Source organism: Balaenoptera borealis, assembly GCF_965194805.1.
Source record: "Balaenoptera borealis genome assembly, chromosome: 21".
NCBI classification, from domain to species: Eukaryota; Metazoa; Chordata; class Mammalia; order Artiodactyla; family Balaenopteridae; genus Balaenoptera; species Balaenoptera borealis.
Genome location: NC_138880.1, coordinates 15,465,041 through 15,485,527, shown reverse-complemented (window position 1 = coordinate 15,485,527; position 20,487 = coordinate 15,465,041). Strand labels below are relative to the sequence as shown.

At 43.9% G+C, this 20,487-nt stretch overlaps 1 protein-coding gene across 2 annotated transcripts in view; it reads right to left on the bottom strand.

Moving 5' to 3' along the window:
* Window positions 1-15,546, bottom strand: part of LOC309619607 (low-density lipoprotein receptor-related protein 2-like) — a 38,356-nt gene extending 22,810 nt beyond the window's left edge. For both annotated transcript variants that reach the window (XM_082374905.1, XM_082374906.1), the window contains exons 1-13: window positions 15,209-15,546; window positions 12,405-12,518; window positions 10,863-10,982; window positions 10,217-10,456; window positions 9,267-9,380; window positions 8,093-8,212; window positions 6,679-6,804; window positions 5,897-6,100; window positions 5,005-5,173; window positions 4,534-4,702; window positions 3,476-3,701; window positions 2,560-2,685; window positions 962-1,186 (exon numbers count right to left, since the gene is read on the bottom strand). In XM_082374905.1, the coding sequence (XP_082231031.1) occupies window positions 962-1,186; window positions 2,560-2,685; window positions 3,476-3,701; window positions 4,534-4,702; window positions 5,005-5,173; window positions 5,897-6,100; window positions 6,679-6,804; window positions 8,093-8,212; window positions 9,267-9,380; window positions 10,217-10,456; window positions 10,863-10,982; window positions 12,405-12,518; window positions 15,209-15,542 (2,287 nt within the window). In that variant the 5' untranslated portion in view covers window positions 15,543-15,546. The remainder of the gene's footprint in view (window positions 1-961; window positions 1,187-2,559; window positions 2,686-3,475; window positions 3,702-4,533; window positions 4,703-5,004; window positions 5,174-5,896; window positions 6,101-6,678; window positions 6,805-8,092; window positions 8,213-9,266; window positions 9,381-10,216; window positions 10,457-10,862; window positions 10,983-12,404; window positions 12,519-15,208) is intronic.
* Between the last annotated feature and the right edge of the window lie 4,941 nt (window positions 15,547-20,487).

The following is a 20,487-nucleotide window of genomic DNA, read 5'->3' as shown; positions in this document are numbered from 1 at the left end:
TGCCTGTAACCAGGGACAGAGAGCAAAATCTATATTTTTTTCTATTATTTCAGGGTCACCTACTACAGAGACTCAATATTCACCACGGAGCCAGCTTAAATGAAATTGTCAGTCTCTTACAAATCCTTGGTATAATTATAACATAGAAACCAATTATCAAAGATTAGCCAGTGGGGGTAGGTAGCATTTGAATTAAACAGGAGGAAATCCATGATCAGGGTTTCCTAGACAGCCATCAGATGTACTGCAAGATCACTGCCCATTTCAGTTTCTCCCAAAAGTTCTTTCAGTCAGGTACTGAAAGCTCCTATGTGCCAGGCTTTGCTCTTGCCCACAGGGCTCTGGGTAGAGTCTGCTGCTCTGAAGGATGTCTCGGGAACATGGATTCCAATACAGCACTTCCTGTAGTAAAGCACCCATGGCACAGGCATTCAGAAATCAGATTACTCACCCTGGAACTCAAGTCTCAGTTTTCTTTTATAAAATAGATATTTACATTTAGGCTGAGTACAGGGAGCTAAGGGTGGGGTATGCCATGTAGGAGTGTGGGAGGGGAGAGAAAGTATATATTATCATATTAAGAAAATATCTTGCTAGTTCTCTCTGAAATCTGCATTGCAAATTGCTTCTAAATTAGTGTAAGAAAAATCTGCAATGCAAAGTTGAAGTATTTAAGGTCCGTTTCCATCCTATCTAGACTTAATGCCAGAAAAATAGAATTTTAAAAACCTAGGATTTTCCAAATCATGGAAGCCTTTTAAGAGTCTGCATACCCTTCATAAGAACAAGGGTAAATCAGAGACACTTAATATTTAAATCAGTTAAAAACCACTCTTTGGTATTAAGGTTGATTCAGATCAGGGACAGGTAGGGTCTTCTGGTGCGGGGGGGTTGGCCCTACTTAAATTTAGAGCCAGAAAATAAAGGAAAAAAATCCAAAATAATAGCCACCCCAACTTACCTGTACGCTCTGTCCAAATCTCTTGCTTTTCCCCTGAATAGCCAGTTGAGCAGAACAGATGTCCCTGGGTATTTGTCCAGTAGACGAGGTTTCTTTTCCAGTCAATATCCAGTAAATAGATGTTCCTTGGATGCTCTTGCACTAGGCTTCTCTCTATAGCAGTTCCCATAAAGCCAACTTTCAACAAGTAGAGACGTTTGCCAGAGGAAAACACTAGTTTTAACTCTACCAAGGAAAAAGGAGAGATGTCCTGTTTGACCATTTGTCAGAGAAGCCCCATACTCCCCTCTGGAGCAGTGCCCCTCTCTCAAGCTGAGGTTCCCCTAGAAAGGGATCTTATAAAGTTTGCTTCTGAAGCAGGTATTCACCATGAATGCCCTGGCTTCCTTAGAGAAGGGAGTCATTTGGGCAAATGAAAGCATTGTTCAGCTTTCCCAAGGTACCAAGTCTTTTAAATTTCTGCTGAAAGGTTAACACAGAATCCTGAGGATTAGGGCTGCAGGGCTGCACCATTTAATTCAGTAATGTCATCAAATTCTTGCCTGTAGCACACGAGTCTCAATACGAAGAATTTTAAACTCTACTGCCGATGTAAAGAAAAGTTACCTGGGAATTTAACTGTATATATCATGTTAAAAACATTTTAAGCTACGTCTTGAGTTTGGCACAATGGCTTATTACACCATAATCATGTTCTATGGCTACCCACTGTGAATTGCATTCTTCAAAGGTGGTTAGAACATGAACACATTCACAGCATTTATTCTTCTTAAAACCTCAATGTTCTATAGAAAAGAAGTCAAGACATTTGGACAGTGATATTCAACGGATTATGCAGGCTTTACCACTTCAAAAGACGGAACAGCAGCATGAGGAATTACGTTAATGCAGACGCTCTGCCTACAAACATGAGTCAGAATACACAACAGTCGTAAGACTGTAGAGGGTTTCTTTCTTATACTAAGTCATTAATCTTTCATGTAAAACTGAGTGGTATAAGCTATTTTTTCTTCTTTTAAAACTAACAAAACCCAAATATCCATTGATGGATGAATGGATAAACAGACTGTAGTATCTACACACAATGGAATCCACCTGAAAAAGGAAATTCTGATACATGTTACAACATGGATGAACTTTGAAGACATTATGCAAAGTGAAATAAGCCAGTCGCAAAAGGACAAATATTGTACCATTTTACTTATATGAGGTCCCTAGAGCAGTCAAATTCATAGAGACAGGAAGTAGAACGGTGATTGCCAGGGCCTGGGGGGAGAGGGGAATGAGGAGTTATTGTTTAACAGGAATAGAATTTCAGTTTGGGAAGATGAAAAAGGTCTGGTGATGGTCGCACAAAAATGTGAACATACTTAATGCCACTGAACGCTACACTGAAAAATAGTTAAAATGGTACCTTTTGTCATGTATATTTTAGCACAATAAAAAACTAATCAAGATCTTTTGATAACAAAACTGTCATTATCAAAGTAGGTTGTCAGGTCAAAAGCGATTGATCCAAAAACAGAAGCTACATTATTTCCAGACCTACCATGGAATGTGCCTTCTTAAGCCAAACCCATTTCACCCAGCGTACTTACCACTACATGTGCCCGAAGGTAAAAGAAACATCCCCTCTGGACAAACACACTTATAGCCCTTGGGATGGACGGGGGACAGGAGACATAAGTGGCTGCAAGAACCTGGAACGCATGCTGGGTATCTGTCTGTTTTAAAATAAAAACAGATACAATTAGGTTGGATACAATTTCAGATGTATTTATCCAAACTAGTTCAAAACCTAAGACTCAAGGGGAGTTAAGGCATTTTTGCTTTAAGAGGATCCCAATATACTTGTTACCCTCTAGGTTAGGCAGGCTGACCTTGAACTCCTGGGGCCCTGTGTCTTTCAGACAGTGACAATGACCTCTCTATATGAAGCTTGGGCCAAGAAAGCTTCAACCAACAGCATCTTCCCCCTTGGAGTTAAGACAAAATGACTGTCTAATTTGCTGATAGGAAGTAAATAGTGGTTCTAGGCTCTCCACTTTGGTTAGTTTCTTGGACCCACTGAAGAAGCATTATCTGAGCTGAAGCTGACATACAATTTCAGATTAACAAGCTTTTAACTCCTAGTCAATGGACATTTGACTTCCTCCTATAAACAGGATGTTGGGCTTGGTTCCATCTTCTGTTATCAATTGACGTGTCAGTGAGGAAGCTATTCTAGCCCTTCTGTGAACAGCGTATTCCCCGTTTTGTGTATCTCAGAAGTTATGTGTATTAAAATGCTGGTTGCTACATTAGACAAGAGCCAGGTACATGCCTGGAATGAGTTTCCCAGCAGATATTTTCATTCCGTTCATCTTACTCAGAAGTCCTGGATAGGTCTGGAATGATACCCAGAACATTTCCCCCCAAATAGCAAGTTCCAACAGACGGAGGGAGTAAATTAGGGGGTTTCCGTTCAGTATGCATTCTGGTTCATGAGCATTTTGAAAGCAAGCAATAACTTACTCTTAGGCTGCTGGGATTTGTGGAGCACCAAGAAGGCAGATATGGAAGCGTTTATCAGCACCACCCTCTCCTTTGGGTTGTGGGGTGAAGCATGAAACAGCTGTAGTTTATTTGTCCAGAAGAAAGAGTTCTCAAATACAGCCAGTCCCACTGGATCTTCACCTTCCAAGAAGACCTTGGGGAAGGTGTGCCTCCCAGCTCCATCCACGTTCACCGTCTCTATGGACTGAAGGGTGAGAGGGTCTCATGAGGGCAGGGCAGTGTTAGCAAGAGCGGCTGACCACCTTAGCACACCTCAGTTTCTTGGACACTGATTAAACATCTTTATCTGATATTAACTTGATAGAGATAAACTTATCTTGGGATCCACAGAGGCTAATGTCAAAGCCAATGGATTCGGCTGTTTCTTATATAAACTGGAGTCACGTATGTTGTACAAGTAGCTACTATAACTTAGTGTCTGCATCCAGACAGTGTACCAAATCCTTCCACTACATTCCCCAACCATCTTCTGAGGTAGGCATTCTGTCTTTTCAGAGAGGGCAATGGGAGCTCAAAGAGGTACCCTAAGTAGCCAGAAACCACAGCTGGAAGAAATAGGCTTAAAACTACAACTTCCAAACCTATGCTTTCAGCCCCCATGTCCTACTGGTCTTTTAGTTTGATGGTTCCAAAAATGAGAAAGCATGAACTGTAATATGAAGACCTAGAAATGTGAGTACAAGACACTGAAGTACTTAAGTAACTGCATACTTGCAAGGAAGAGGTCTGCCGTCGTAAAATGTTTTGTATCCCAGGTACCACACAGAACATGACCTAGACTACCAGGAAATTCCGGTGCTGAGTTTGACTGTAGAGAGTTTAAGAAAGTCACACTAAGTCTCCCAACCTACGTTGATACAGTCTGGTTCTACTTGAAGATTCTGTGCTCTTCGCGGTTTTCATGGCCAGAGATATTTTATTAAGACGATGCAAGACATAAGAGAACTCTGTACTTACCCACAGTCATACCAAGCCCCTACTAAATGGGTTTACCTTTTCCTGACCCATTGCAGTACCTCTTTATATGCACTGATCCAGTAGAGCCTGCCAGCCACGTGGTCTAGTGTCAGCCCTGAGGGTTCCTCCATGTTCACCACTGCCAGCACCTTCCTATCAGAGCCATCCATCCCTGCCGTTTCAATAGTCCTCAGGCCTTTCCCTCCTCTATTTACCCAGTACAGGTACCTGAGAAAGGCAAAGGCACAAGTGTTAGAGAATCCCCTCAGGAGTGTGTATACGACTCTGACCAGCCAGGCTCCCCTGGTCTCTTGCACAGACCTCACATCACTGCACTGCTAAGAAAGCTGCTCTCAGACTCAGTAGACTTTGAAAAGTTTGGCTCTATGGTGTTCAATTTACACTTCAAAATTAAGAATTTTTTGGAGCAATTGAGACCTAGGTTGAGAAGGTTGACGTGCTCTCTTATCAATTTAAATATCTAAGATAACCAATGATTTTGGATATATTCCAAAAGAAGCGCTACTTACTTCTTTGCAGGAAACACTATTAGCTGCTCTGGCACAAGATCCTTTTCCAGGATTTTGACGTAGCCTCTGCCATCACTTAAACCAGCACAGATGACCCTGGCAAAGCTGCTAGCCCAATACAACTGTCCCGTGAACCAGTCCAAAGAGATACTGTTGATTGCTTTAAGTTCTGGGGATACAGGAGACAGTATTATGTTTCTCTATTCCTCTATATCCACCTTACCTTGAAAAAAGAGACTCAGACAAAATTTTTCTACATCTTCTGATTTCAGGCCATACACTAAGGCAACACAAGGAATGAATGAGAGCCACAGCTGTGTGAGGTATTTCCAATATCCAGTGGACAGTAAGGAAACAGAAAGACCTCAGTAGAAGCACAACCAAGAAATCCAGGAGAATGTGACCTCAGTTTGGGACAATATTCATTATAGAAGTCTCTGGGGAACTGTTAATGCCTGCTACCTCTTAACTGCTGTCAGAGGATTTCTGTGTGCCCAGGACTATGCTAAGCACTGCTTCCCCTGCACTGTCCAGCATAAGCCTCACACCAACCCAGTGAGACAAGTGCTATGACCTTCCTCTTATACACGGTGGCTCAAAGGAGTTAACATTGCTCAGGGTCACACACCTAGTTATGGGGCTGAGACTAACCTTGGCCAGAGCCCACACCCCCATACTTCCAGTACTGCCTGACAGCAATCTCATCTCAGGTTACGCTCCACAAACCTCCTGTAGAACCAAACTACACAGACTTATCTCAAATCAAGATTTTATGTACTCTCATGATTCATGACAAGTGAGTCACAGAAGATGTCCAGATGAACACATATGCTTCTTACATTATGTTCAAGTAGCTTGAAGAAGCTAGGGCTCTTAATATTAAGAAAGATACCTGGATAGAGAGGAACAGAGTTCGGCTTCCCAAGAACAAACATATTTAAGACTTCATCCACCCAGAAGTACATACTTCTCTCCAGATCATATGCAACAGAAGTAGGCCTTGATTTTATAGGTACCAGAGTCTCATAGATGCCTGTTCTTCGATCCAGTACACCAAGTTCTCTATCTCCTGCGATAAGAATTTTAATAGCATCATCTGCAATAGAAGTAGAAGGAGTGGCATGTGGCTATGAAACTTTCTTTCACACCATTCTCCTTAACTAAAGATGTTGGCTCATGGCCCATGCCAAAACCTACTTATCCCTGAGGTCTGGACTAAGGTGGATCTAGAGGAGACCTGGCTGGCCACGTGAAGCCTCCATTCCTCCTCTGATCTCCAGCACACTGAAATGAATCTTTGGAACTTTTCTGCCTGATTTCAGATTAAGCCCTTCTCCCCTAGACAGAGGTCCTCTGCATGCCTTGTATACAGCAGCCAAATTAAGTGTCCCATTGTGAAAGCAGCACAGGACAAGTTAAGATCATCGATTGGGTCTCTGGAGCACCTAGCTGTAGATCCTGCAGAGAAACTAAATCATTTTAAAGACACGTAGTAGGAACTGACACTCAAAACTGATCAACTAATGTTATAATATTGATAGCAGCTTCCTTATGGAAAGAGTAGAATCACCTCTAATACCAGACCTTGAAGTGAATCATCTATATCACTCGTACCTATAAATGCTGCTAAGAATAGAGCAGGAGCTAGGCTTTGCTTCTGGTATTGAAACTCACCTGTAACTCGACAGTCGGTGCCATTGTGGAGCTGGTAACCTCGAATACACCCACAGGAGTAAGACCCTGGTGTGTTATGACACAGCTGGCCACAGGGACTGTATGCCATAGAGCACTCGTCCACATCTGATGATAGACAGTCGGAAATTAGGGAAGAACAAGGGACAATCTCAAGTATTTTTGTTCTTTTGGGCCACTTTTCAGATACTCATGGAACATGTATTAGGTGGAGATCACTGTGTGGTGCTGGGACAGAAAGTCCCTGCCTCCGTAGAATTCCCACAAATGCAAATGTATTTCAGCAGAACCATCAATACAGGGACCCTAGATGTGTGGCTGCTACAGAATACTTATTTCTGTTACCCTAGCAACATTCTTGGGGACAAGCCCCTTGTCAAGCCAGCCAGAGCCTAATTCAGAATGAGTGGCAAGGATGTGGAGAAATCAGAACCCGTGTGCATTGCTAGTGGGAATGTCAAATGGCACAGCCGCTGCAGAAAACAGTGTGATGGTTTCTCAGAAAGTTACACATAGAATTTACCGTGTGACATAGCAGTTCCCCTTCTGGTATACGCCCAAGAGTACTGAAAGCAGGGCTGAAACAGACACTCGCACACCAGTGCCCATAGCAGCATTGTCCACGATAGCCAAAGGGTGGAAACGACCCAACTGTGCATCAGCATATGCATGGATAAACAGAATATGATTACAGTCATCCCTCGGTATCCACAGGGGATTGGTTTCAGGACCCCCTGTGGATACCAAAATCCATGGATGCTCAAGTCCCTTATATAAAATGGTGTGGTATTGGCATATAACCTATGCACATGCTCCCATATACTTTCAATCATCTCTAGATTACCTGGAATCCCTAATACAATGTAAATACAATAGTTGCTAGCATGCAGCAAATTCAAGTTTTGCTTTTTGGAACTTTCTAGAATCCCACACACACACCCCAGTATCTTCAATCTGCAGTTGGTTGAATCTGCCAATGTGGAACCTGCATATACAAAGAGCAAACTGTATACATACAAGGAATATTACTTGGCCTTAAAAAAGGAAGGAAATTCTGACATATGCTACAACACGAATGCACCTTAAAGATAGGCCAAGTGAAGTTAGCCAGACACAAAATGACAAACACTGTATGACTCCACTTATATGCAGTACTAGAACAGGTAAATTCATAGGCAGAAAGTTGATAAAGTTCACCAGGGAGGGGGGACAGAGTTATTGCTTAATGAGTACAGAGTTTTTGTTGAGGATGATGAAAAAGTTCTGGAAATAGACAGTGTGATGGTTGCACAAAACTGTGAATGTACATCAAATTGCATGCTTAAAAATGATTAAAATGGTAAATTTTATGTTACTACAATAAAAAGTTGTAAAGATGAGCCTAATGAATTCTGACCTCCACAGCTCCAACCATCCGGCTGTAATCGCCATCCGGTTCCACATGAACACTGGACACCCCAGGCTGTGTCCCTGCACTGCCCCTCACAGCCCCCATTGGCCAGAGAGCAGTTTTTCCCTGGTAGAGACAGGACAGTGGTCACTACAGTTGAACATGGTAAAGAGCAAACGTTTTATAAACCACACTGTGTCACAACCCTGCACACTTGTGTAAGGAGTAGATGGCTGGTTAAAGATAACTTTTGACCCTGCCCTCTTACCTAGGAAACTGGAGGCTTTGGGGGAAGACCAGAGAAGAGGGAAAGTTAGGAATCCTGGAGCAGGGGAAAGGAGAACGGTCTGGACCATTTCAAGTGTTTGTGTATTGTTCACCCGTGGAGGAACCAGCGACCTCTTTTCTATTTTCTCTAGAATTTATGGACAGCTGGTACTTTTAGCTCAGGAAGTGATATAATAATTTTCTAATCCCAATGAATTATCTATACAGGACCAGAAACCTGTAGTTTGTGTCCCATTGTTTATGCTTTTAGTATCTCTTATTGTGTCTCCTTCATGAAAAGCTTCTTTCGCGGCCTTTAACAGTACTAAAAGAGCTTTCATCGTAATGTCTAAGACCAGATTTGGGGGGAAGTAAGAGACAGACGACCAGATGACTGGGGACAGATACCCACTCTCCCTCTGCCCCAGCTGGAAGCGACAGTGGTTTTCACAGTGAGAAGCACAAGGGTTTAGAAGTCAGAGCTGCCCGCTCAGAGGCCTCCTCCTCACCAGGAGGGTCTTCCTCGGTCCTTCTTGGGTTAAATCCTTAGAGAACCTACCTTTTTGTCTTGAACAAATGATTTGCTTCTTTGTGGCAGAGTTTATGTTCCTTATTCCAGAATTTTAGGAGCCATGGAATTTGAGGGCTTTAGCTAGTCTATGTCCGTAAAGCTACAACATGAGAATGGCCCTCAGTTTTTACAGCTCAGGTAATATTTGCTCACATTCAGGAGACCAAAGCCAAGGGCTGGAACTTGCAAAATATAAGGGATCCATCACTGAAGGATAATTGCTTCTGGAGGAGTTTGAGCCCAAGTGTTGTTTCAGAGAGTAGACCCCCATGTTAACTAAGGCCCTGAGTTATTTCATTTATTCTCCCTCTCCCATGTTGAGCCAAGCAATTGATTTCTTACCACATGTAGTGGGTTCATCGGTACCATCTGTACAGTCCGCGTCCCCATCGCACATCAGGGATTCTAGGATGCACTTCCCCTCATCACATCCAACCATGCCTTCTGGACAGGAACCTGTGTGGGAAGTTAAGCATTCCTTTCATTAATACTTGGGGTGGTGGTGAAAATAGACAACTCTTATAGTGGGCCAGGAAGGTAGCAATATTTCCATAACCCAAGGCAAGTCTAGGTAGGAAAGGACGTTTTCCTTTTAAGCAGAGTAATCAGGAACTGGGACTTAAGACTTGATAGCAACTATGTTAAGACATCAGGGCACTAGATTGAAATCGTATTAAAATTGAACTGAACTAGTATTAAATAGTTCTAATTGAAATCGTATTTAAGTCAGATAACACTAGCCCTAATAGAAGTATTCTCTTAAGAAACCAGGTTATAAATTATTATTAAAATGTTAGAATCTGAACACATTTGATATTGCAAATTTAACTCTGGGAAGAAAGAGTGAATGGAATTGTGGTTCACAAAAAAGTTGGAGGTTCCACTACATTGTGTACTGAGGGTAAAAAAAGGAATGTAGCATTCACCAAGTTTTGGGGGGACTTTTTTTTTTTAGTGAGGAATGTTCCCCTTCCATATTCACTACAGAAGGATGTAGGCATCTGTTAGAAGACTTCCTTTGGATACTGGTGCTCAGGTGTTCTGTGCGTTGGCCAGACTTGAATAGTGGAAACATTCTAGGCAATGCTTAGAGTGTCCATTGCAGAGTTACTATTTAAGCACTGCTTTACGTTTCCATGGATAAGACAATCTTGGTTATTGCTAGGAAACATCCCGTGTTTAGAGACAGCATGGCAGTCTCAGTCATAGGAATTAAAACACGACTTGCAGAAAGCAGCCCACATGGTCCAACCTTCCCTTTAACAAAAGGTGGGGCGAGGGGCAAGACTCACCACAGCCCTCCTCGTCTGAGGAGTCCCCACAGTGGTCGAAGCCGTCACACCGCCAGCGGTCCGGGACACACACCTCGTTCCTGCACTGCCACTGCCCAGCCAGGCACCGGTGCCGGGGGCAGTGCGCTTCCCCGAACCCACCTCCACAGTCCTCCTCTACATCACAGGGTTCCCAGGCATCACGGCACTGAGGATCTCCTGGACACTGGATTTTTGGATCTGGACATGCCGTCATTCTCTCTAAAAGGCAGGAGTTGGCTTGGTGAGGTAGAACCCCTGTACCACAGCCTTGTTTATTTAGGGATTTGTGGTTTGTTCATGAATTTAATCCATAGAAAACCAAGAACAGAAAGGATGGGAGCCATCGGAGATGTGGCCACAACTTTGTATTCTGAAGTTTCACCCCAAATAGGTTTTGTTTAAGTCAATAAAGCTAATAATCTTCTTAATTTTAAGTAGTTTTGGAAAATGGAGAAGTGAGTGAAAACAGTTACCCGTAATACCAGAGACAGTTTAACATCTGGGTTTAGCATGTATGGCATAAGGCTATTTAGTGATGGGCTTGTTTCACTTAATACTGTTGATGTTAATCAAAGCAGCTAATAAACAGAGAGTGTCACTGAAGGTAAAAATAAGTTGTACGTACCACAGTTAACCTCATCAGAGCCATCTAAGCAGTCACTGACACCATCACAAAGCCAGCGAATGGAAATACATCTCCCGTCATCACACTGCCAGGCCTGTGGGTGTCCGTGACATACTTCCTCTGCGGGCAGTGGCGGTGTCCAAGAAGAGGCAGAAAGGAAGAGATGTTTGTCAGGGCACTAGCAGCTTTTAAGTTTGGATTTCATATTAAGTACTTTCATTAGCAAAAGAATAATTAATTCCTGATTTGCGGCTGGAGTCAACCCTAAACTTGCCCGTCCTTTTCACATTACTTCTGACAATATCACTCAGTACCCCTACCTTAGGGACAATCACCTAGCATATCGATAAACATCTCCTCCCATTATTCTAGAACACCGTTGTCCACTAAAACCTTCTGTGACAATGGAAGCCTTTTACATCTATGCTGTCCAAAATGGCAGCCACCAGTCACACGTGGCTACTGAGCACTTGAAATGTGGCTAGTATGATACACAAACTAAATTTTTTAATTGTATTTATTTAAATAAATTTAAATCCTCACATGTGGCTAGTGGCCCCTGTATTAGTCCAGTTTTATGAGTTCACTTCTCTGAATTCCTTTGGTGTTTGAGATGATTAAGATCTATGGCAACCTGGGAACTGGGGTTTGGGGTTTAATAAGACGTTCAAGTATTTCCACTGAAGTCTGCCTACTGGCTGAAGCTAGTAAACTTGGGGAGCTGGGCTGAAGTGTATGGGGTCCAAGCACAAGGCATTTCTGCAAGTCTGAAATTTTACTGTAACCTGTAACAGCACACATTTTGATATCCACGGTTTCACGTTAAAGTAGTTACAGTAAGTGACCACCCCAGGAATGTGCGTGAGGGGTACCACTCACCAAGGGCTATGGGGGTTTTCCTCTTTTAATGAGGAAAGTTCCCTTCCACATTCACTGCGCAGGGAGGCAAGGCACCTGGTGAGAGGCTTTCCTCACATACTGGTGCTCTGGCCTCCCTTCTGGGGTTTTGAGCTCTCTTAGCACAGAGAATTACTAGAACTTTATTTCGGGAAGATATTTACCAAATGGCTGATTTCTGTTGGTTTTATAGTTTTTGTCCCCAGTTTGAAAGCTATTTTTTCAGTCGTATAAAATCTCTAAGCATGTAAGAGTTGAACTAGTTTATTGTATATAAAAGTAATTGTGTGCACTGGGGGCTGCAGGGATTTCCTGTAAAGGAATCCTTGTATTATTCCAGTTTGAGTAACACCGTCATAGATGTTTAGGTCTGAGTTTAAGATGAGGAGCCAGACTTTTGCTGGATTTTTCCACCCCAACTCGCCCTCTACACTTGTTTGGACAACAGTGCTGCCAACAATTAAAGAAACATGGCCGGCCTTCCCCACCGCAAGCCTGCGGCAACGCAGAGCACCCCGCATCTCCGAACGCCCCCTGAGAGGGTGAAAGCCATGAGAACTGACTGTCAACCAGGCACACAGCAATAAGGGCCCGGTGCGGGTGAGTGCATGCTACACAACGGGACACAGCGGTGAGACCACTCACCACACTGCTCGTCCGCCCCATCCGGGCACTCCTGCTCTCCGTTGCAGAGCCAGGCCACAGGAATGCATCTCCCACCACATGCAGCTTGCCTTGTCATCTGACACTGTATTTCATCTGCAATGAAGGACCAAGAAGCAAAGCCATCAGAGTTCTTGGATTCCTTGGGTCCAGGAGACCTTCTCATGTAAGCTGCATTCACTGTTCTCTTTGGAAGACCTTCCTTCAGCTGTTATCGAGGAGAACGCTAGGGGGGTTCAGTACCCTGAAAACCCATGCAGGTTCTCCAGTGACGACCCTTGGGGGCCATTCTTTCTGACGCTGTGGAGCTGCTGCTGGAGAGCTGTCATTCGCCTCCCCGTTGTCTTGTTAGAATGGCTCAGACTCACACTTGTGCTTACAAAGATACAACTATTCTTCCAGGCCTGATTCGGTCTTACAGACTCAGAGTATGAAGCGTTGCAAGTTTAGAGATCTAGGTTCAAAGCACTTAACTTTAGTTTCCTTTTAGACATGGGTCGATACAGCTTCAAATGAAGTTAGGGTTTGGGGTCCTACATGCCATCTTTATAAGAATACCTCTAATAGCCTGGTTATAAATACTTAAGTTTTCAGTTATCACAGGACACTGATTTATATTATCAGTTTTATTCAAATCATGAACTTGTGTTTCTCAACCCTGATTGATTAATGGTCAAAAATAAGCCTGTTATGGATGTGGTGCTCAGAGAAGGCCTGGTTGTACTTAGTACTATTTTGTCCTAACTTTCAAAGAGAAAAAGCCAGTCCTTGGTTCCGAGAAAACATAAGCCACGTGTCCCATTTGGCAGAAGTCTCTGTAAGACGCAGTGAAGACCCTACCCCAGGGACAGTGTGTGCATACGGGATGGAAAGTCGTGTGCAAAGCTATGTGATGGGAGTTGACAGTGGAAGCCCACCGCGCAGACTACACCTTCTCTGGTAAGGAACCAGACCTCAGTCTTACTTGCATCCCTCTAAGACAGTGCTTTTAGCATAGTTACTCAATGTTTGATTTTAAAAGGCTGGCTTATAAATTGCATTCTAAATGAAAGACTCAGGAGGTACTGGTTATTAATGAATAGCTAACAACTTTGCCAGCTACTCACATACCATCTGGGCAATCCCACTTGACTTGACCAAAACCATTCAATTGAGAGCAGGTGAGGTCAGCAACCCCTAAGATGGGATCCCAGGCTCAGTCGTCAGGCTACTTACTAGGTTGGAGTTTTGGTTAGACCACGTACTAACAACATCACCTCGGGAGAGTTACTGCCTCCCTCTGGACCTCAGTTTTTCTTGTCTGTAAAGTGAGGCTAGTAAATAAGTGGTTCTAAGAGGAAAATGCAAGGATTAAAAGAGTACAAAGTCATTGGGCACAATACCCACCAAATAAATGCTCCCAAAGTGTTAGCTCTTTTGCTACCTCTTCTAGCAGATCCTTCCAGAAGGATCCCAGTTAGGGCAGCAGTCAACCCTCAAAGACTCACACTGCTAGGCGAGTCCCACCTGGAACACTATTTGCCCTGGTGATTCTCAGTCTGGAGACCCAGTGTGCACATGGATTCTGAACACCGTCTGTAGATGGGTCTCAAACATTACTTTTCAAATTTAGGTAAATGCTTGCTGTGAATAAATAAAAAATGTACTTATTAATCTATTTACATATTAAGTTCATGGTAGCTTTCTCATAGTCTGTCAATATACAAAGTAGATGGTGTACAATATACAAAGTAGATCATGGGCTGTTCTACAACAGACATCACAAAGATGTCTTCATACCAGAAGGCCTGGGCGAACACTGCTTAGTGAAAAAGGCAAGTAACTTTAAATCCTGTTTCCGGGGTGGAGCAAACAGACCACCCAGGGCAAGGGCTTCCTGCTGCAGAGATGCCCCACCAGGTTAGGCAAAAACCCTGAGGCTCAGAACCCCTCCTGGAGGGCAAACAGCTCAGAGACTAAGTGACATCTCCTCCTAACCAGTTAACAGTGCCTTGACCAACAAAGTGTCTGCATAAGTTAAAAAATGATTTAAAATCTGCCTCCATCCATGAGGGCCAATTGGGAGCACCTGTCAGGAGAGATGGGCAATTCTGCAGGCCAGGTCGTTTGACAAACACTGGGCACCTCCTGCACCTGCCCAGGTCACCAGCCACCAACCCTATGGGAACTCAGGGTGTCTTAGTCACCCTGGGACCCCGACTCAGCTCTCCTCTGCCTTGGGGTCCGCCTACACCTGAGTGGTATTAACAAGCGCCGCTGGAAGTTGCTTGCTAACCGCACCTGGGCCCAAGCTCCGTTTCCCCCGGGCTGTTTCTGGAGGGAAGCACCTCTTCCCAAGGTCCCGGGCCTCCAAGAGGCTAAATTTGCTGCCTGGTTAAACCTGGGCGGCGGGCCCATCAGAGACCAGGGCTAGAAAGCCAATTCCACTCCCTTGGATGTTGGGAAAAGGAAGAACCTAGAAGGGAGCGTAGTGCGGAACGAGCTTCCTTTCCCACCGGCCTGAGGGCCAGAGAGGAAAAGACATCCAATCCATCCGCTGAGCCCACCCACCAGGCAGGCTTGTTAAGGAGTAAAGGGCTGAGAAGCAGGGGGCCCCTCCAGACAGTCTAGCCTCGCCCTCCCAGACGAAAGGTCACCGCAGGACGGGGGACACGCCGCGCACACCCAGCGAGGGCGCCCCAAGCTCTCCTCCGCCCCCGCCCGGCAGCCGGGCAGCCCCGCGCCCCGCAGCCAGCAGAGCGGGATGCTGTCCCTCCCGGGGCGCCCCACCCGCGGGCCCCACTCACCTGTCGCGGAGCCCCCGAGGCCGCCCAGCGCGGCCAGCAGAGGCGGCAGGAGCAGAAGGAGCGACCGGAGTCCCATGGCCGCGAGGAGACAGCGCGGGGACCCGGGCGCGAGGCGCGCTGCGCGAGGACGCCGCGGGCGGGCGGAGCGCATGGGCTGCCCGGGCGGCTTTAAGTCGCGCTCCCGCCGCGCACGGGGAAAGCCGGCGCCGGTGGGCGGGTTGCGCGGGGAGTTGGCCTCTCCAGATTCCAGAGAAGAGCTGCCGGGGAGGAGCGGGGCTGTAGACGGAGCTGCGGTGCCTCGCATGCCTCTCCTCTGGGGGTGCTCAGCGGCCATGAGAGCCTGGGGCCTGGGACCTGGCGCCCCTCCTGCAGTGGGACAGCAGACGCTCAGCTGATTCAAAGCCCTTGCCACACTTAAGGTAGGGACGGTCGACAATACTTAAAGCTTCTCAAACTTGTTTTTTAAATTGAAGCATAGTTGATTTACAGTGTTGTGTTGATTTCTGCTGTACAGCAAAGTGATTCAGTTATATATACATTTTTATATCCTTTTCAATTATGGTTTATCAGAGGATATTGAATATAGTTCTCTGTGCTCTACAGTAGGACTTTGTTGTTATCCATTATACATAATAGTTTGCATCTGCTAACCCCAAACTCCCACTCCATCCCTCCCTTACCCCTCTCCACCTTAGCAATCACAAGTCTTCTCTATGTGGGACTGTTTCTGTTTCCTAGATAAGTTCATTTGTGTGATATTTTAGATTCCACATGTAAGTGATATCATATGGTATTTGTCTTTCTGATTTATTTCATTTAGTGTGATAAGCTCTAGTTCCATCCACAGTGCTGCAAATGTTACTGAACCAAACTTGGGTCTGGTAGCTGGGAGCAGTAAAGCCAATCTACTATTTACTGACACCTGGTTGTGGTGAAGGACCAAGCGTTTGTTGCAGGGCCAAGCAAGGAGTCCAGAGCAGCTAGTGCTTAAAAGACCCAAACTCCCTGAAGGTTTTCAGGGAAAGAGTTTTAAAGACAGGATGAGGGAGGGTCGTTGTGGGGTGTGTGATCAGCTCCTGGACATTCTTCTGATTGGTTGGTGGTGAGGTAATCAGGATCAACATCATCAACCTGGTTCCAACTGGTCTGGGGTTTAAGTGCTTGTGGGCAGCATACAGTTAACTTCTCCCACCTGGCGGGGGTTTCAGTAGCTGCAAAACAACTTAAAGGATGTGGCTCAGAATAGGATCTATAGCCCTTGAGGAGGAACTTGACTTTGTTTAATGGCTAAACTATTATTATTTTGTCTTACTTGACTGTTCTCCTTTCTCTCTGCATTTTCTCACTTCTCTGATTAAATACGCTCTTTGACCAACATTTTTCTACAGACAAAAGGCCAGACATGGGGTGGGGGTTTGTTCTGGGAAGGCCCCATAGGGTCCTACTGGGTTACACAAACGGCATTATTTTGGTTTTTTATGGCTGAGTAATATTCCATTGTATGTATGTACCTCATCTTCTTTATCTATTCATCTGTCAATGGACATTTAGGTTGCTTCCATGTCTTGGCTATTGTGAATAGTGCTGCTATGAACATAGTAGGGGTGCATGTATCTTTTTGAATTGTAGTTTTATCAGGATATATGCTCAGGAGTGGGATTGATGGATCATATGGCAACTCTATTTTAGTTCTTTGAGGAACCTCCATACTGTTTTCCATAGTGGCTGCACCAACTTACATTCCCACCGACAGTGTAGGAGGGTAACCTTTTCTCCACACTGCATTTGTTATTTGTGGACTTTTTAATGATGGCCATTCTGACTGGTGTGAGGTGATACCTCATTGTAGTTTTGATTTGCATTTCTCTAATAATTAGTGATGTTGAGCATCTTTTCATGTGCCCGTTGGCCATCTGTTTGTCTTCTTTGGGGAAATATCTATTTAGTTCTTCTGCCCATTTTTCGATTAGGCTGTTTGGTTTTTGTTGTTTTTGTTGAGTTGTATAATCTGTTTGTATATTTTGGAAATTAAGCCCTTGTTGGTCCCATTGTTTGCACATATTTTCTCACAGTCTGTATGTTGTCTTTTCATTTTGTTTATGGTTTCCTTTGCTATGCAAAAGCTTGTAAGTTTGATTAGGTTCCAATGTTTATCTTTGCTTTTATTTTTATTGCCTTGGGAGACTGACCTAATAAAATTTATGTCAATTTATGTCGGAGAATGTTTTGCCTATGTTCTCTCCTAGGAGTTTTATGGTGTCATGTCTTATGTTTAAGTCTTTAAGGCATTTTGAGTTTCTTTTTGTGCATGGTGTGAGGGTGTGTTCTCACTTCATTGATTTATGTGTGGCTGTCCAACTTTCCCAACACCCCTTGCTTAAGAGGCTTTTTCACATAGTATATTCTTACCTCCTTTGTCGAACATTAATTGACTGTAGGTATGTGGGTTCATTTCTGGGCTCCCTATTTCGTTCCATTGATCCATATGCCTGTTTTTGTGCCAATACCACACTGTTTTCTATATGACTGTAGCTTTGTAGTATTGTCTGAAGTCTGGGAGGGTTTGCCTTCTGCTTTGTTCTTTTCCCTCAGGATTGCTTTGGCAATTCTGGGTCCTTTATGGTTTCATATAAGTTTTAGGATTATCCTAGTTCTGTGAAAATGTCATGGGTAATTTGATAGGGATCACATTAAATCTGTAGATTGCTTTAGGTAGTATGGCCATTTTAACAATATTAACTCTTTCGAGCCAAGCGCATGGGATATCTTTCCATTTATTTGGATCATCTTTGGTTTCCTTTATTAATGTTTTATAGTTGTGAACATATAAGGACTTTCACCTCCTTGCTCAGGCTTATTCCTAAGTTTTTTTGTTGTTGTTGTTGCGATTTTTGTGTGTCCACAAAACACCTGGAAACCTCCTGAATATGCAGACTCTGGTCCTGCAGGTCTGGGGAGGAGCCTGAGATTCTAACAGACTCTTAGGTGAAGCCTTTGTTGCCTCGCTTTGAAAAGCAAGGGCTTGATAGCCCCAAACTGAGGGCATCACTGTGACTCAAAACCTCTGGGCTCCTGTCCTGATGGAGCCCTCGCTGCCTCCTGTGTTCCCACTTGGGCAGTATAGGCCTTCTTGACCCCGGGTCTGTAACGACAGCACTGCGATTGCAGTCCCCTTTGGCTGGTGATGAGCACACTGTAAATACAGGGTAACAAAAGCCCTAAAAAACACTCTTCCCCTTTCAGCCTGTGTCACAGCCAGGAGGGGAATGCCTTAATGAGCAATTGGACATGGACGTGTATCAAATTTAATGGGTATGAATTAGAGTCGAACATAATCCCTGTAGGATGGTAGACTTACAGGACTGGAAGAATTTAGAGCTCATTTTACCCACATGCTGCCATTTAGGGATTAGACTGTGGATAAAAATGAGACCATGTGACACCTTCCAGGGAGGCACAGACCACCCTCTCTCACTCCCTTACTTAGCTAAGCTGTGACATTCCTTCTTTCCAGTCTACCAAGAGAAATAAGTGTCAGATTCTTGGAGAGAACACGATGGAGTTTGAATTTAGAATGGAAACTGGCAAGGAACACTTATAGTGTCTGGGAATGAAAGGCAGCAGGAAAACAGCAGGAAAAAAATAGAAAAGTGAATTGCCAAGTGCCTTCTTAGATTTTATTTGCAACACAGTACTCCAACAGCTTTCTTTTAAATCTTACCTCCTCTTCATGTTCACTGCTGGTCCCATCAAACCACACTTTGAAGACTTCAGAATGCCATATGCTCGGGAACTTTCTTTAAAGTCACTGCATGCCCTGATTGCATAATCCAATTAAAAGGACCCTTCTGTTTTTAACAGAAATCTAGATGTATTGATTCCTGCTGAAATGTTGCTGCTTTGAAACCAGACTGTTTGAGCTGCTTAATGATGTTCAGTGACACAGAGTAACTCAGAGGTATAAGAATATAGACCAGTTTTCCTCACTGGTCCTCAAGAAAGCATTGAACCTAGTGGTAAGGTACCTGGGACTGCAGTACCATAGACCTGTGTTCAAATCTCAACTAAACAAGATTATATAGACACAGAACTAGCAGCTTCATTGTTGTTATAAACAGCCAGCATCAGCTCTCAACGCATACCATCTGAGGAAGCCCCAGACACAGGTGATAGAAATAATAAGTAATATAAATAAGATTTTTATTTATCTCTAAATTATTATATTCTCCTTGTCAAATGTTTTAATCCAGGTCATATAATGACAAGCATTAAAATTCACACCTTCCTTGAATTCATTTAGCAAATTATCAAAACACCTTCTCTGTTCCAAGCACTGTTCGAGGCACTGAGGACACCACAGGGAGTAAAACGAATGAAACTACGTTCCCTCGTAGAGCTTGCGTTCCAGTAACGATTCAGGGGGGCAGTGGTTATGTGCAGTTTGACAAAAAAGCAGAACAGTAGGCCTAATGATGAAAGTAATCTACGTTGTGCTCTATCTTCCAAACACCTACGTTGAAAAAGCATTCTACCTGGAGGCATTTACCAAACCTGGAAAGGGAGGGGGAACACAGTGGTCTCAGGGGACAGAAGGACAGATGAGAGTCCAGGGAGCCTGAAGCAGCTGGATTGTGTGGGGGCGGAGTGCTGGAGAATAGGGCGCTACACAGAAAAAGAGTTTCTGCAGAGGGGTTCATTTGCTGAATTCTAAGCTGGACATGTACGGAGTGAGACTCCACGGGTACAGGTGAAGAATAACTACTGAAGAGTTAGTTATAAGCAGAACAACTCCTGACCTTGACAGAGTTCAAAGACATTTGGAGCAGTTATGGAACACCTGTAACATTCTGTAGATGCCTACAAGGCCACTAGCCTTTAGTAAAGACTACTCTCATAAAATTATTAAGGACCCCTCCCCCAACCAAAGAGGTTATGTTTATCAATATTTACCTGTATCTATCAATAGTTACTATATCATAAATTAAAACAGAATTTTAAACACTATTTAATTCAGTCAATATAATAATAAATGTATACATGTTAACATAAATGATGTATTTTTATGAAAAATAATCACATTTTCCAAAATACAAAAATGTTAATGAGAACGATGGCGGTATTTTACATTTTTGCAAATATCTTTAATGAGATTAATAGAAGGCAGCTGTATTCTCATGTGGTTTTGCATTCAATCTGTTACGATGTTGTTTCGATTGCAGTATATGGAGAAAAACTGGCCTCACACAGATATGTGTTGGCCACGGAAGTATCTCACTAGC